Raw genomic sequence first — 17031 nt, 5'->3', positions numbered from 1 at the left:
AAGAGTACATAAATATGCACGTATGTTTTTCACACAACTTATTTATGTGAAGATATGACTCAAATATTGTCTTGTGGTAGCAATGACTAGAATTGGTGACAAGAAGTCACCAATGGCTAGACCGTCTTTTCTGTTCTTAGAAACCTCCTCTCTGAGTTAGGTGGACTCTCACCTATCTCAGCCTTTGTGGTTTGGCAGTAATCTTGTAAGCTAGCAAATTGGACCAAAAACAAACCAATTCTGCACATTCATTATTTCCCATCAAAATTTTAAAGTTTTATTCCAAAATATACTGCTGATGTTTCTACTCTGAAAAAACTCTCCATAGTTTTTTTTTTTTTTTATAATTCTGCTATGTTAGTAATGGATAGCTGTATTTGTAATTTACTGTTTAAGAAAGATCAACAGAATAAATTTACATCAAAATATGTTGAATTCTGAAATATCATTAATTCTTATAGTGAAGTAAAATTCATAAGTGGGTAGATTTGTAATAGTATTAGTGAAAAACATATAGTGGGATAATGCCCAGCCACACAAGTTAAGACAGGACACCTTCCATGGCCTTTCTTCTCAGTCAGCTGTAACCTTTTTTAAGATAGCACTTCTACATTAGCAAATATGTACAGTTCCATAAAATGAACTATCGCAGTTTCATACTTGTTTTAATGTCCATCTGATGCACTCGTTTCCAGCTGTGCAATGGAGGATCAGTGACTGATCTTGTGAAAGGATTTCTGAAGAGGGGAGAAAGAATGAGCGAGCCTATAATTGCATATATTTTACATGAAGCACTAATGGTAAGGCCATTTGAACTCTTTGTGCAATAATTAGGAGGTAGTTCTAACTAAATAAAAATGTAGATCCCATTTTTAGAAAACTGTAACTCCATTTGCATTGACTAATACAGGGTCATGGTTGGGTTCCCTTTTTAGAAGCCAGCTTTGTCTATGTCAATGGGATCCTAACTTCTGCTCTTAAGTAATTTTTTTTAACTTTTATAGGTAAAGATAAAAAATAAATGTTTTTAATAGTTTTATTTGCCACTATCTTAAATAAGTGTATCTAGAATAATATCCTTTGTTGGAATCAACACATTTCTAAGACTTTGGAGAGCAAGCAAAGTCTCAGCAGGTGATGGTGCTTGCTGCCAGACGTAATGAGCTAAGTTCAGTCCAGGGACCCGCACAGTGAAAGAGAACTGAGTCCCATGAATTGTCCTCTGACTTCCACATGCACGCATGTACACACACACACACACACACACACACACACACACACGTAATAAAAAATTTAGAGATTTGGGGGGGAAAGCTGAGAAGTGTGCTCTTGTTTTGTGACTTTCTATATAGTCCACATTGGAAATGACAAATTTGGATTTCACTAACCAATACAAAACATTGGTTTTTGAATGCTGATTTTAACACATGCTTGGTATTAATTCTGCACAAGTGCACCACCTGAAAAATGTTTCTTTATTTCATACTTTTAAGAATCATTATTCATTTTTTATCTTCCAGGGACTTCAGCATCTGCATAGCAACAAAACCATCCACCGTGATGTCAAAGGAAATAACATCCTGTTGACTACTGAAGGTGGAGTAAAACTAGTAGATTTTGGTAAGTTTTCTTGAAAGGGGATAAGGAGTAGCATGATTTTTATCACTTTCCAAGAGGCTCGCCTTTTCTGCATTGAAAGTAGGAAAACCAATCAGAATCTCATTCAGATAATTTGGCAAATGAGCCTCCTGGCTTCTGAGTCACCCAGCATAGCCCCACATAATGTATATATGTATATGTGTATATGTGTATATGCGTATATGCATATATGCGTATGTGCACATGTGAGTATGTACATATATGTGTATATGTGTATATGTATGCTTATATGTAGTTTATCCACCAGAGCAAGCAGTGTCCCAGATGATTACTCTATGCTTATCCTGTGAATACCTTGGTCTCTGTTGTTGATTGTTTAATAAAGGGACACATGTCCAACTCTAAGATTTTGACATGGAGGATCTCTGCTAGGATCACTGAGGAATATTCTCTCTTCCCAAAGCAGGAAACACAGGTAAAGATGTTCTTGAGATTCTGGGTGTCTTATCATGATGCCCAAAAGATCTTTGCTCACCTTTGTGGTCCTTAAAGAAGTCACAGTTGAGCAAGGAAAGAATAAGTGGAGATCCTGGATAACATGATTGAGCAAAAATATCAGTCATGTTCCTGTCTACATTTTCTGTGTAACAGTAACTTTCCATGTTTACAGGCCAGTTTTGTTTCTGTGTGATAGCCCAAGACACACAGTGTGTGCTTCATGTAGACAGATGGTTTTCATGTTGAAAGTGATTCTGTACTTTGTCATATTTAAACATCTAAGCCTGTCACAGTGTGACAGGACATCTCAGTGTTGTTCCTAAGTTTCTTTTCTTTTCACTTTGTGTGTTCCAGCTGGGCACTGTGTTCCACCTTGTGCTTCAAGATCCTATGAACTTCCTTAACTTTAATTTTATCAAACAGAATTATGGACATGATAATGTTATCAAACAGGATATGGACATGATAATTTTATCAAACAGAATTATGGACACTTCAAAATGTAAGGTATAAGGAGATAGGCAGAGTCTTTCAGAATCAAAGACTGTCTCATTCTAGTCTGCAGACATACTGCTTTGGGCATAGCAGTTCACAGAATATAAACTAAATCAGCAAACTTTCTTTATTTTCTATTTTCTAGAAACTGGAGCTTCACAAAATTAACACTGATTAATTTTAGAAATTACTGTAAAATCGAAGTCTCTAATGTCTGTGTATTTTGAGTTAGCCCAGGCTTGATTTTCAGAGGATGCAGGAAAATCTCCATGAACAGCATGCCTACCCACTATGCATTGCACAGTATTGTTTTTCTCCCCTGAAGTTTGCAAACTGTTGAGCAGCAGTGAGATTGGAAGTGAATGCCTGATTCTTAAACTGTGCACTTCCTGTCTATGTTGCTGACTGAGGTCAGAGTTATAGGATCATTTAATCAGGTAGGTTAAAGTAGAATAAGGACTTTCCTTTGAATTAAAAATAGCAAGAACAATGAAATACTTTGTTCCATTGCTCCACAGTGCTCCATTATTTTACCTCAAAAATAATGCTGTGTCCATTCTAAGACACACGCAGCAGAGAGCCCAAGAGCTCATAATTCCCATGCTCTCAAATATGTCATCTACACTGAAAGATGTTCAAAAGCAACTATAAGTAAACATCTCCAGACATCAAAGAAAAATCTGACAAGCTGATAGCATTGATAAATATACTTTCAGAGATATTTTCCAATGTCAACTAAAAACATATATCTAGATTATAAGTAAGATGATTGCTTTGTTGTCTGTTGTTTGTTTTGTTTTGTAGTGTTAAACCTTATATATCTCAGGAAAACACCATATCAAACTTTGCTCCCAGCCTTAGGTAGCCTTGTCTGTGGCATCTTTATAAATTGCTATAAATGTATAAAAAAACAATATGAGAGCTTTGGTTTTAGATTATTTTGTTTGTAGACTTTCATCAATCATTAGAAAATAAGCTCAGTTATCTATTAAATGTTTTCTTGCTGTCCAGGACTCAACTCATATCATTTACATATAATATAATGCTTATATTTTTCTTCTCCACGGTAAACAGACACAGAATTTGGTTCATTAACATGATCAGTAGGGTTTTTTGTGAATTAAAACTCGAAGGTGGTAGAATGTAGCAATGTTCTTTGAGAGAAGAAGAAATAAGATATCATAGAACAAAAACTACAACATCTAACGCCAAAGCAATACCCTCACTTAATGTGTAAATCGAATATTACTTGGAACAGAAGGATTTAGAGTAAATTTTACCCTTAATTTCTTGCATCATGAAATGTACTCTGAGCTCATTAGAGCACACTGAAGATAGTAGATGGCTATCACTCTAGGTCATGTACACACAGCTAAGTATCCAGAGCTAGGCACCACTAGGAAAAGAGAACATGCACTGTTTACCTTTCTGACATCACTCACTATAATATGTTGTACTTTTATCTATTTACCTAAAAACTTTATGATTTCCTTTTTCTTTACAGGTGAGTATTATTCTGTAGTGTATATGTGCCACATTTGCGTTATCCATCTCTTGAAAGATATTTAGGTTGCTTTCATTTCCTACTTTTTGCAAATACTGTAGAAATCGGCGTGACTGAGACACTGCCTGTGGAATAGGATGTTGAGTCCTTTGGGCTCATACCAAGGAATGGTACAGCTGGATCGTATGGTAGGTTTCTTATTCTAGCTTTTTGAAAATTCTCCATACTGGTGTCCAGAGGAACTATACCAGTTTGTAACCTCACAAGCTATGAATCCTTTTCTGCCCTCAGCATTTGTTGCCAATTTCTTGGCCTTAGCCATTCTACAATGAAATCTCAACCTAGTTCTAGTTTGTATTTTTTTAATTACTAAAGATGTTGAACATATTTTAGGTATTTTATCCATTTTTCTTTCTTTTCTTTCTTTCTTTTTTTTTGAGAACTTTCTGTTCAGTTTCATACTTCAGTTTTAATTGTGTCATCTGGTTTCCTGATTCTTTGTCTTTTGAGTTCTTTATATATTCTGGATTTTGATCCTCTTACAGATACATAACTAGTGAAGACTTATCCTGCTCTGTAGGTTTCCTGCTCAATCGGATGACTGTTCCCTTGGCCATATAGGAGCTTTTGAGTTTTATAAGTACCACTTGTCAATCATTGGTCTTAATTCCCAGGCAGAAGGAATTCTAATTCAGTAAGTCCTTTCCTATACCTGCAACTTGGAGGGTACTTCCTATATTTTCTTGCAGCAATTTTAGCATGCCATGCATGTTTCACACTGAAGACTGATCCATCTTGGGTTTTCTGTGACATGTGATACATATGGTTCTACTTTTATTCTTTTACAAGTGGCAAAGCTAAGTAGACTCAGTAGGAGTGTGTGTGTGTGTGTGTGTGTGTGTGTGTGTGTGTGTGCGTGTGTGTCTATATATATATATATATATATATATATATATATATATATATATATATTTAACAATAATAATTGAAGAAATCATGAATTTGGAAGGGAAGGAGGAGTTGGAGCTAGAAGAGGGAGGAGCGGGGGTAATATAAATGCAGTGCACATGTATGAATTTCACAAAAAAACATAAGACCATTTAAAACTCAGAATATTTGTAGTTCATCCCTATTAAGTGCTTTAAGTTTAAGCCTAGTAAATATCTGATACATGATTGTTAAATTATAAAATAAGTATTCCCAGTGTTTCTTTATGTTTCTAATGAATAGAAACATTCAGCAAAGTTTATTACAGCAAAGCCAGTATTATTTTACATATTAAGAAATCTAATTACACAAAAAGTAAGACTTAGCTTGATGATGATACTAGCAATAAGCATAGTCTGTCAGAAAGCAGTTTTTTGTTGTTAAGTGAGACACACTATTGCAGAAAACCACCAGACCGCTTAGAGAGCTAAGAGACTAGTGAGGTGGTAAACATTTTTAATGAGCTGCATAAGCAGTCACGGGTACACGGTCAGTCAATAAATAAAATGAGCTCTCAGGAGATCAGCTTCTTTAGGCAGGTCAACTAATGTTGAAAAAAAGCAAACTGTATCTTGAATAGAAAATGAAAAGAGGCTCAGCTGAAAGCCAGCCAGGCCCCAGCTCCTCCCTGTGGGTTGCTTCCTGGGGAACTTCATTTCTAATAGGGCACTTAGCATTTCAGAACAGGAGTACAAGATGCCTATCTCGTGATTTATTTAGACATTGTTCTTATGACAGAATAGTTTATGGCTTTAAATCTCTCACTATCTACATGTCCCATTTTATACTAATCCCTAATACATCATGTAGGTCAAAAAGATGTTGTGAATTAGTCATTAGTAAGCCACTTGTTAGGGTTAAATAAGGAAGGTGAACTTGAATTTTAGAACTAGAAGTACCCTTTCTTTCTCCCTATGAATTCAAAACAAGAGTCATTAGCTGGTGGGACAGGCAAGAAATGAAAAGGGCATGCAGTTCCACACAATTTAAATCTTGACAGAGGTAAGGAAGATGTCCGCACTGGAAGGGTGTTGATCTTGGTGGCAGGGGATGAGGTGTTGGGTCCCCAAGTGGAACAAGAAGGTGTGTATGAGGGGTAGTAGTGGTGCTGTCCAGTGGATTTTCAGGCCTCAGTGAAGTGAAGACAGCATCTGCGTAAAGGTGAGGTTGGAGACTAGACGCTGCAGCACAGGACAATAGGAGCCAGACTTCCGCCAGGAAGAGAAAAGGCTTACAAATCTGAAGAGCGATAAACGTGTGTAGCTATCAAAATAAGTATAATAATACGTGCTCCATTCTCAGAAGTAAGTCAGCACGAACTAGATAGATTTCCTGTTGTTTACTTTTAAGAGAGTGAATATAAGAGTGAGTGGAAAGTTCTGGGAGGAGTTGGGGGAAGGGGATGAATTCAATCAAAATATGCTGTATGAAATTTTCAAAGAAGAGATAAAAACCACTGTTTTAAAGTACAGTGCGTGCGTTGTGAAATGTGTGGATGTCTATACATTCCCTCACCGTCTCCACTAATGCACAGCACATCACTCGTGTGGATCTTGGTTTTAAAATAACAATTACCAACTAGGTGGAAACCGGGGCTTTTAGAGAAAGAATGATTTTAGGGCTGAATAAATTCACCTGGAACCTACTTTGTCCAAAACATTACAAAGTTTCTCAGTGAATGAAGACATGTGTCAAAGGAATACGGATGCCAACTGGAGCAAGGCTCACCCACCACACCTGGGAGTATTTGAACTTTAAGATGGTAATAATAATGAGTTCATGAAAATTCATTGAATAAAACAGAAGTCCATTAATCCATACTCGCATACATGTACACATGGTTACATGAGGAAAGAGAATGCCTTTTAAGTCAGATAAAGATAGAAGAAATATGGACTTTCGAGCCATCATTTGTTTGTCACCATAGTAATATTTAACTTATCCAATAGATGCCTATGCTAATGCATTACATGTTTAATAGAAATAGGGCTGTCTCATAGACCTGAAATACCTCTCCACAAAATGTCTGTTAGGCACAAAGGAAAAAGAGAAATTTTATGAGGAAGAAGTCTACAGACACGTGTCAATCAAGTGGCCAAACTGGGCCTGGCTAGTCACAAGACGAATGAAAATCAGTTGACCTGACAGGACCAGGCTGTTGTATTCCCACCAAGGCTCAGATCATGAGGTGAGGTCTGTCAGTTCAAACTAAGGTGTAGTCTATGAACTAACAGGCTTAAAATTTGAAAAATTCCTAGGTTTTGAGACTCAAGGAATGATAGAGGAGTTGTTGGTCGGCCTGCAGATTAACATAGAGACAGAGCAAGGCAGAGAGAACAATGATCTTGGGTGCATTTTGGTTTTGTTGTAATGGACAATTTTGATACTATCATTGAAACTTAATGTTTGTAGTTTACATGACATAAATATATGAATTTAAATGTTGATGATTATAAAGTAAGAGTATCCTTGTTTGTAGTTAATTATAAACTGTTTAGGGATGGAAAAGACATTGTTTTGGGCCATTTACTGCCAAATGAGGCAGACATTAAAAAACAAAATAAAATGAAAACTTTGTATCTCTTCTGTCAAATTTTAACTGACTCTGGAATTCGATCAGAATAAAAACATAAGGCCAGGTGTGGTGGTGGCTCACACCTTTAATCCTGGCATTTGGAACATACGGTAACAGAGGCAGGTGAATCTCTCTCTCTCTCTCTCTCTCTCTCTCTCTCTCTCTCTCTCTCTCTCTCTCTTTTTCTCCAACAACAACAATAGCAATTACAAAGAACAAATTAAAAGCATCCTCCTTTCAGTCCATGTGCTTGCAGAAACCTTTATTTTGCCTCCTTACTGCCAATCATGCTGCATGGTCTTTACAATTAAGCAGAAGTACTTGAACTTCCTATCAGGAAAATGCTAGTGTATCAAACTCTTCCAGTTCTCAATGACCTGAGAATACCTGAATTTCTTTTATTTGGGGAGGATAATTTAGCAAATACAGAATTCTTGCACAGTAGATTTCTCAAAATTTTAGCCATTGCCTCTGGCTTCAAAGTTTCTTCTGAGAGATGGACTCCAATCTTGTTGTGAGTTCCTGTATCTGAAGTCGCCTGTGTGATTCCCTTCCAAGGTTCTGTCTCAGACAGTCTTGGTGAAGGTTCAGACACAAAGCAGGGTCCTTGATCTCACCTTACTTTCAGTTTATTAACCTTCATTCGTGTTAATACGTGCCTTCCATAGAATTCAGAAACATTTTGGCTGTTATGTTTTGAATAATCTTCCCTCTTTCTCTCTTTTCTCCTTGGATTCCTACCATGCTCTGTGTGTCTTCTCAATGGTGTCTCATAAATTCTTGGGCTCTGTTCACCTCAATCTCTTCCTTCAAACTTACTAATTGCTTTGTCCAGACCTTTAAATCTGTTCACTTGTACTTTCCCCATAAGATAGTGTTTCATTACTTTTCTTTCATGGCTGTGATGAAGTATGAGAAACAGCCTCACGTTTTAAGAAAGTATAGCCATGATGGTAAAAGAATAGAAGAGGAAATGGAGACAAGGACAGAGAGGTAGGAATCCTCATGCAATGTAGACCAAGAAGCAGGGAGCAAGAAAACAAGTACTCAGCGTGCTGTCCCTTGTCATCTTTATATTCAGCCTAGGACTGCAGCCCATGGTCCACCGCCACCTACAATTAAGGTGAAGTTTCTCTCTCCACTTAAACTTCTCTGGAAATACTTGTACAGACAACCCAAGGGTAGAGCTCACTAATGCTCTGGGTCAGTGTTCTGAGACTTCCCAATGCTGTGACCCTTTAATAGGGTCCCTCATGTCACAGTGACCAACCATAAAATTATTAAGTTGCTATTTCATAACTGTATAAACACAATGTAAATATTTGTGTTTTCCAATAGTCTTAGTTAACCCCTGTGAAAGGGTAGTTCGACTCCCAAAGAGGTCACACCCACAGATTGAGAACCACTACTTTAGTCATTTCTCCATTCAACAAATGTGACACTCAAAATTAACTGTCACGGAGACCTTCATTTAGGTTTTTTTTTTTTTTTTAAATTGGTCTGTAATTTCATTTAGACCCAAGTATTTTTATGTCTCTGTTTAGTTCTTTGAACATGTCTGAACAGTTCTTTCTCAGGCATGCTTTTTATGGGCGTATTAGTTTTTCTTTGCCATTATTCCCCGTGTCCTTTGTTTGCCTTTGAATTTGTTGTTTGCTACCGAAACTAGAGCTTTAAATCTAATGATGTAGCAACTCTGAAAAGTAGACTCTCCTCCTTCTCCAGACTGTGGAAATGAATATGTGCACGCACACTTTGCTTGCTTTCTCTCTGCCAAGGGTCACCTTAAAATATAAACTTAAAATCTCCTTAAGCTCTTCTAAAGCCTGATAGCTATCTTCTCATCTAAGTCCCAGTCTTTGTCTTAATTTTACATTTTCTCTTTTTCTGGGCTAAGGATCAAATCTCAGGCCTTATGCATAACTTTACCCCCTGTTTGAACTAAACAGAGACAAACACTTTACCCTTGAGCTGTATCCCCAACCAGGGGCCTGCTTCTGAATGTTCTAGGTTTTAATTTCCCGCCTCTCAAAAAAGGGACAACTTTAAGAGGGACACACTAGATAAAAGTTATCTTTAGCTTTGGACATAAGTGGAGCCAACCTTACAGCTACAGAGGAAAGGGAAGAGTCCCAGAGCCACGGCAGAGTCTCTTTCCAACCATCAAGAAAGACATGCAGAGGATGTGGTCTGATCTCCCCCAAAGACATAGCACCTCATTCTCTTAAAGCAGAAGCTAGAATGTCTATAACCTAAAAAACGCATTCCATAGAATTGGCTCACAGGACTGAAGACTCTTGGGCAGTCCCCAGCTTGCAGTGTAAGCAATGGGGAACACCTTGTAGTTAGAGTCCAAAGGTAGCTAGCAGTGTAGTGTTCTTTTATTTTATTTATTTATTTATTTTTTTGGAAGCACAACCTTACTCTAAGACCTTAGGCTAATTGATTAAGACTCACCCACATTGCAGAGGTGTTATCTGCTTATAATCCATAAGGTTAAATGCTGATTTATCCAAAAACACCTCCACAGAAATATCCACAATAATGTTTGACCAAGTATCTGTGCACCATCAGTTAGACACATGGCATTAAGTGTCACACTGTCTTAATGCAGAATGATACTATTGGATGATGTGCTGTACGGCCTTTTTCAGTGAAAAGTTCTGTATGTTTTTTAATTTAACTCTCATTCATGTAGTTTTGACATTGTTGTTTGTTGATTTTAGAATTTCGCTAAATGGGTTGTAGCAAACCACACCTGACACATATTAGATTACATATTACACGTCTAACATATTAGATATCTCTACCATCTCTCTAAAACACCAAAGAAACCCCTGAGCACCAATCCTGTGCATCTCTCTTCCCGAACTTGAGACTTGTACAATAGGAACAGCCAACGAGGCTTGTTCCCTGGGCCTAGAATAGCCACAAAATTCCCAACAAAGCAAAAAGCCTGAAGATCATTAGCATAAACCTGTGTCATGTCCCTGTGTCTGTGACTCGAGTGGATTGTTGTCCTGGCTGCTCAGCCCAGATCTCTCTTTGGCCTCCCGTTCCTTTCCATAGTACCTCACTATCTTAACTTTTCTGCCTGGAATTTTCCAGCCTTTCACATCCTCCCTTCTGAGGCGGTTATATAACTATTCACTTTGGTGACTTATCCCTTTCATTACGCTTTGGACAAAATGCCTTTCTTAATCTTTTTACTTCCTGGGGCTACTGAACTCATGCTTTGGATCCTTGTAGCCTTTTAAAGTAATTTATGCCAATTTTCTATGATTTTGTGTTTTTTAATCTCCTTAGCAGTTTTCCCTATGGGAATGTATGGTAAGTAGAAATGTAGCTAATCCTCAAAAGATGAGTTTCTCTCATCTTTATTTCACTCACAGGAAAGTTAGACTTAGTGACAAGCTATCTCTGAATTTGAATCTTTATGGGTAAAATGATCTTGAGGTTTAATGGGCACTGCAGAAGTATATTGGATGCAGAGTTTAGCAAATGCCTCCCTGGGTTTTGCTGTCTCAGAATTGAATGTGTGCCTGATTTTAATGTTATAATCACTTAATATTCCCAAGAACCCCTTTCTCTACATGGTTGCATTTTTCACTTAATTTGTGTCTCTGTGATTTCTTAGTTTACTACAGTTTTCTCCTGGGGGGAGTAACGTGCAGCATGGTTTTTTTCTTCTTAAAGGTCTCAGCACACACCAAATGATGCATGAGACTCTAAGGGTATTGTAGTCTGTTACGGGAGCCCTGCCAGTGATCTTCGTAGGGGATATCACCACCAGAGTGTGTGTAAACTATTGTTAGCATTCAAGAATAGCTGTACATTTGCCAAGTTATTATTGTAATGCCATCCCTTAAAATGTCTGTCAATGTGATTCCTAATATATATTTACCCTCTTAGTAAATGTACAGAGAACTGCCTTTGTTTCTATAGACAGTGGACTTCCTTAGAATTTTCTTCACATTCAAGCTGTTTGATCAAAACTCTTAGAGGCCAAGATTTTGTCTCAGAAAATCCTTAATGCCAAATGATTATAAACTAGAAATGTAATATGATTTCTTATAAATCTAGAGCCTCTTCAGCCTTCAAAACTCAAGATTGCCTATTGTCCTTTTGAACTTGCAGTTTAAGGTCTAAACTCACTGGGACTTTGTATTTTGGGTTCCTTTATTCTAAGCAATATAAACTAACTCTGACCAATGTTGAATCAGGATGTTGGAAACAGCACTGGCTTCTCAAAGAACTGGGAGAGAAGTAGGGGATGTGGTCTCCCAAGGAAGGCTGTGGCCATCCTGGACCTCAGGAGGGTGCATACTAGATGTAGTCATAAGGCCTTCTTGCTGCTTGGCTAAGTTCTGATACTTTGCCTCCTTAAGTGTCTCTATTCATGATTCACATGTTTTAAGAAAAATAATGACACCACAGGGTCACATGCCACACCCTATATTCTGTTCTTAATGTCCTTCCATTTACATTCCTGTGTCACAAAGAAGGAAACTCTTTGAAGCCCATCTTTGTTTAGAAATTCTAGCACTAAGTCAGATGTAACCACTTAGGAAAAAAAAAAACCCAAGAGGGAAGGAAGGAAGAAAGAAAGAAGGAAAGACAGAAAGAAAGAAAGAAAGAAAGAAAGAAAGAAAGAAAGAAAGAAGAAAGGAATGAAGGAAGGAAAAAAGAAAGCCAATTCTGGAGGCATAATCTTTATACCTAGATAAAAAAAATGTTGACAAGCTTAAAATGTCACTTTCATACTATGACCAAATATTTATTTTTACTTGGTTATGTGTGGTCTTTTTTCCCCTCTTCCTCTTTACATTTCATTTACAAGACATTTGAACTCTTAAGCTATCGTTATCAAATTGAGATAAAAAAATTAACAAAGGTCAAATATAATTTAGTTTTTTATAAGTAATCAAATATCTTTAGAATAAATTTCTAAAAATTTATGATCATTTTAAATTAAATTCCATTTGTATAAATTATTATACTATTATACAGTGCAATCTTAGTTACATTGCCTTTGGTTCATAGAAGTTATAAAACAAAACAGAATGCATAAAGTTAATTTTTAAAAGTTAAATTTTTCTCAACTATAAGATGTATGGAACAGAGGTAAAGGAAAGTTTTGGAAATGGGTTAATGCCTTTTTTCAAATATTCTGTTGAAAAACATTAAAGGCAAACTTTAAAATTTTATTAGATGATTGCCCTTGATTTTGAAAAATGGTATATAGTAAGGATGTTTTTTCTTTAAAATAATTAATACTTTCAGGCAAAGTTTTAAGAGAATAAATTAAGACTATATTTGTGCCCAGCTAAAAAGTTTATTAAGGGAAGTAAAAGTTCACCAAAAAAGAGCCTAGTCCCCACAGGACTGGCCAAGAAGGGCCACTCAACCATGTAAGTGTCCAGTTGGCCATACTGGCCTTTTCATTTCATACTAAAAAGTAGATGTTATCTTGAAGGAATGAAGTCTCAGTGAATGCTTTCCTCTACTAGGCTAATCTGATAAGCAGCGAGAAAGAGTAGCTTTAATGGGACTCACTGGGGAGGGGACATCAGAGAGTGAAGTCTTGTGGCATAGGTGGAAGCCAACATGTTCAGAGACCTCCTTTGGAGGTGACAGTCTCCTTCATGAGGAGCCAGAGTGTACATGAAAATCAAGGGAGAGACCTCAATCCACATTTTTATGAAGTATAGTAGGAGTTATTTTTAACCAGGTGGAAATGACAGAATGAGGATTAGAGGATTTGGTCATACCTGTCTATTATAGTTTGTAACCTTTCTAAAGGAAGAACTGATCCTAATGATGGTTGTTGGGAGTATAAGATGTATGTAAAGTGCTTTGAGTGCTTTAAACATTAAAAAAAAAAAAAATTAGGGAGAGGAGAGAAAAAAGTTTACATTGACTTAAACATTGCTATGTATATGTATATTGAAATATCATGAGGTTTCCCATAAATGTGTATAATTTTGTGGAGTTTTGGGTTTTTTTGTTTTCTTTTGTTTTGTTTTGTTTGTCCAAGACAGGGTTTCTCTGTGTAGCCCTGACTGTCCTGGAACTCATGCTATAAACCAAGCTAGCCTCAAACTCAGAAATCTGCCTGCCTTTGCCTCCCAAGTGCTGGGATTAAAGGCATGTGCCACCACTGCCCAGCTAATTTTGTGGATTTTTGATCAGTTAAAATGAATTTAAACTTTTAGAAAGAACAGGTGCCATTGTGAGTACTGGTTTAGGTAAATGTGTGTAGTTCAAAGCTTTGAGTCTGATGACATGTGACTTGAACAAGGTTAATGAATGTAAAGTAATTGCATATGTATTTTCAACTCAACTGCTATGTGTATAACACCATATGAAACGTTCTTTGGTTCACTGAATCCGTTCAAGGGAAGGAAGGGGACAGGAAACACCATTAAAATACTAAACACTTGTCAAAAGATGTAATATAAATAGTTTACTATGGATACTGTCAGAAAAGAGGGAGACCTGTGTGATTTGGCAAAAGAGAGGCCACTGTGAGAAAGTTAACACTTCAGGTGGGACTTACAGTTGTATAGAATTTGGACAGAAAAAGAGAAGCAAGATCGGTCTGCATTTCAGCTACATGGACATTCTGATTAAGGTTCCTTAAAGGTGATGTTTCAGCCCAGTGGCAGCTCTGTGGAAACAGACTGCTCGTGTGAACACGTCGGAAAGTGCATAGCAGTTAGAACCTCTTTACATGAGTGGTTAACACAAGAAACCATCTTGTCTCTTCTCTCTAGGTGTGTCTGCACAGCTCAGCAGCACCAGGCACCGCCTGAACACCTCCGTAGGAACACCATTTTGGATGGCTCCTGAGGTCAGAGAGTGTTGAGGGAGGCAGGTTTAATGTTTTTAGAGCCTTTATGTCTTTCCTTTTCACATATACTTTTTCCTCCCAATGTGTTGGACTATTCCATAAGAAAATGTCTCCTGTGTTGTTTTAATGTGGGATTTGTCTGTGGGCAGGGAGGATTATGGGGGATTCTTGGTAAACTAGCTGTGAAATAATGTGTGAAGAAATGAAAGACAAATGAGCAAGTCAGATGAAGAGGCTACTTGAAGTCTTGTTTTTTTTTTTTTTTTAATTTACTTTAGTTGTCATGCATATATCTGTAGTCTGAGTGTTTTCATGTTTTATTTTCATGTTTTATTATTGTTACTGAATTTCCATTATTGTTTGGTGTTTTGATACAAAGCTTCTGGATCCTCCTCTTTCATTCTTCTGAATGCTGGGAATAAAGTGTAGTCTTTGTCAGGTTCCAAACCCGAAAAGTAGCAGTTTGGGCTCAGCTCAAGCAGGACTCAGACACAGTAAACAGCATCTTCAGATGACACTCTTGTAAAGTGGGTTTCTGTTTTCCAGGAAAAGTCATTACTTTCCTGCTTGATCCTACAGCCCTCAAAGCTGGAAACAGCATCTTGTTCTCTAGTCATTCAAACAAGCCCCCAACAGATCAAAGTTCCATGTTAGTTCCCAGACAGTTCCAGGTAACTGGTCTACCTTCCATTGTAACATAACCCCTTAAAACTGGTAAGATGTCCTGTCCCCTAAACAGACCATTTCTACTCTCATCTGTGCTCCCAGAAGATAGCCCTGGCAATCCCCAGTCTCCTGCTCTCTCTGCCTTTTCTCTCTCTTCTTCTCTTTGCCTCTATGCCCCCCACACATATACACCAAGAGATGACCTTAGCAGTTTGATCCCTAATAAATCTTTCTTTTTATCCACAGAGGAGTCTAGTTCAGAGGTTTCACTGTACCCCCACTTACATCTACTATCTGACTTTATTTTGTTTTAAATAATAATAAATATTTTATGAGAACCCTTGACTTTGTTAGGTAAGATTCAAGCTCATCCAGCCAATGTGCTGATTTCTTATGTTAAATCTCCAACCCAGGAACTGAGTACAACTTTAGTAGTTTTTTTTTTTTTTCATTATTATCTTGAGGGACTTGTGGATAAACTGCAAATATGGTTGAAAGTTCAAGAATTAAATCTTCTCCCAAAAGTCCCTGTTTAATTCCTTTAATCTTTTTAATTATGTTGATCAATAAAGAGCACGTATTTTTGAAAACCCTGCATCCACTGGGAAAAGCTCTGTTATTTATATACAATGTTCTGGGGAGCAAAGGGAGAAGTGGTTCAAATGCTACATTAATATTACAAAATCTTCCAATTAAATTTGTTTGAAAATGAAATCCTGGTATGCTATTTCTGTTTAACTATTAATTCAGTTATTACTTACTTTTGAAAAGTTAAAATGTAACATATAGGGAAAAGACACAATTTTAATAAGTGTTTTTGAAGCTCCAATGAATTAGAAAGCTTTTAGCAGGGACCACATCTAAGAAGATAAGAAATTATACTCATCTAAAACAGTACAAAAGTTATTGAGAGAATCTGAGATAAGAGCCTCTTTAGAATTTGTTCAGACCTAACAATGGTATTTTTAAAATTTACAAAAATGAGAACTTATCATTTTTGTAAATTTTAAAATGTAATAAAATGTTTAGATAAATGTAAATAAAGTGCTTAAAGTGTAACCATATGCTAAATTTTGCACTTTATTTGCATATATTCATAATTAGAGCATAAGGTGATTATAGCGTTATATGAGAAATATTGAGGCTTTGTGTTTTATGTTAACTTAGAGTAAGAAAATCATTAGTACATATTTGTTTGCCTGTATTAAAAGCACTCCTTCACATGTGACTGATAGTCACTCTTTTGATGTCATTGTTTTGTTTCTATTCTCTTCTCTCTGCACTGTATACTCTCTGATCTTGAACATACTCTGAATAACCAGCTTTCTAGATGCAAGTTATCCCAAATCAACTACTTTTATGTTGTTACTAATAACATTTCTGTTGGGTGGAATTGCTGTTCTGTATAGAGGACTTGCCCAGCATGCATTAGGCCCTGAGTTCAAGCCCTGGCACTAGGGATACCAAAGCACTTAATGAGACATTTCTAAGAATTAGAAGGAAATAGGTAAACACATATAATATGTTCATCACTGAGAAATATTTCAGTGTTTTAAAGTTAATCATTTAGAAAATGAAATTTTTGGTTAGCATTTTAAACTTGAATCTACTTTAAAGACAGTGTACTTTGGTTACATAGAGCTATTCTTTCCAATCTAGAATAATGTGCCAGGATTGAAGGGCCAAGTGACCACAGCAAGTAACCATACAACTTACTATACTAATCTAGAGAATGCACAAGATGTGTTTACAGATCCAAGTACACATACACCAGGAATGTTCTGAGCAAAATGGTATGTAATCCATGCAAACATAAAGAAAAGGGTCTCAAGTTGTGATGCCAGATAACTGTGT

At 36.8% G+C, this 17031-nt stretch overlaps 1 protein-coding gene across 1 annotated transcript in view; it reads left to right on the top strand.

The window, feature by feature from the left end:
- Myo3a (myosin IIIA) overlaps positions 1-17031 on the top strand; it is a 186567-nt gene that overhangs the window by 22287 nt on the left and 147249 nt on the right. The window contains exons 3-5 of the mRNA XM_034510582.2: positions 696-800; positions 1521-1620; positions 14435-14511. Coding sequence (XP_034366473.2) covers positions 696-800; positions 1521-1620; positions 14435-14511 — 282 coding nt within the window. The remainder of the gene's footprint in view (positions 1-695; positions 801-1520; positions 1621-14434; positions 14512-17031) is intronic.

This window comes from Arvicanthis niloticus, chromosome 8, assembly GCF_011762505.2.
Source record: "Arvicanthis niloticus isolate mArvNil1 chromosome 8, mArvNil1.pat.X, whole genome shotgun sequence".
Lineage (NCBI taxonomy): Eukaryota > Metazoa > Chordata > Mammalia > Rodentia > Muridae > Arvicanthis > Arvicanthis niloticus.
Note: the sequence above shows the minus strand (reverse complement) of the source record. Positions and strands in the feature narration are given on the sequence as shown.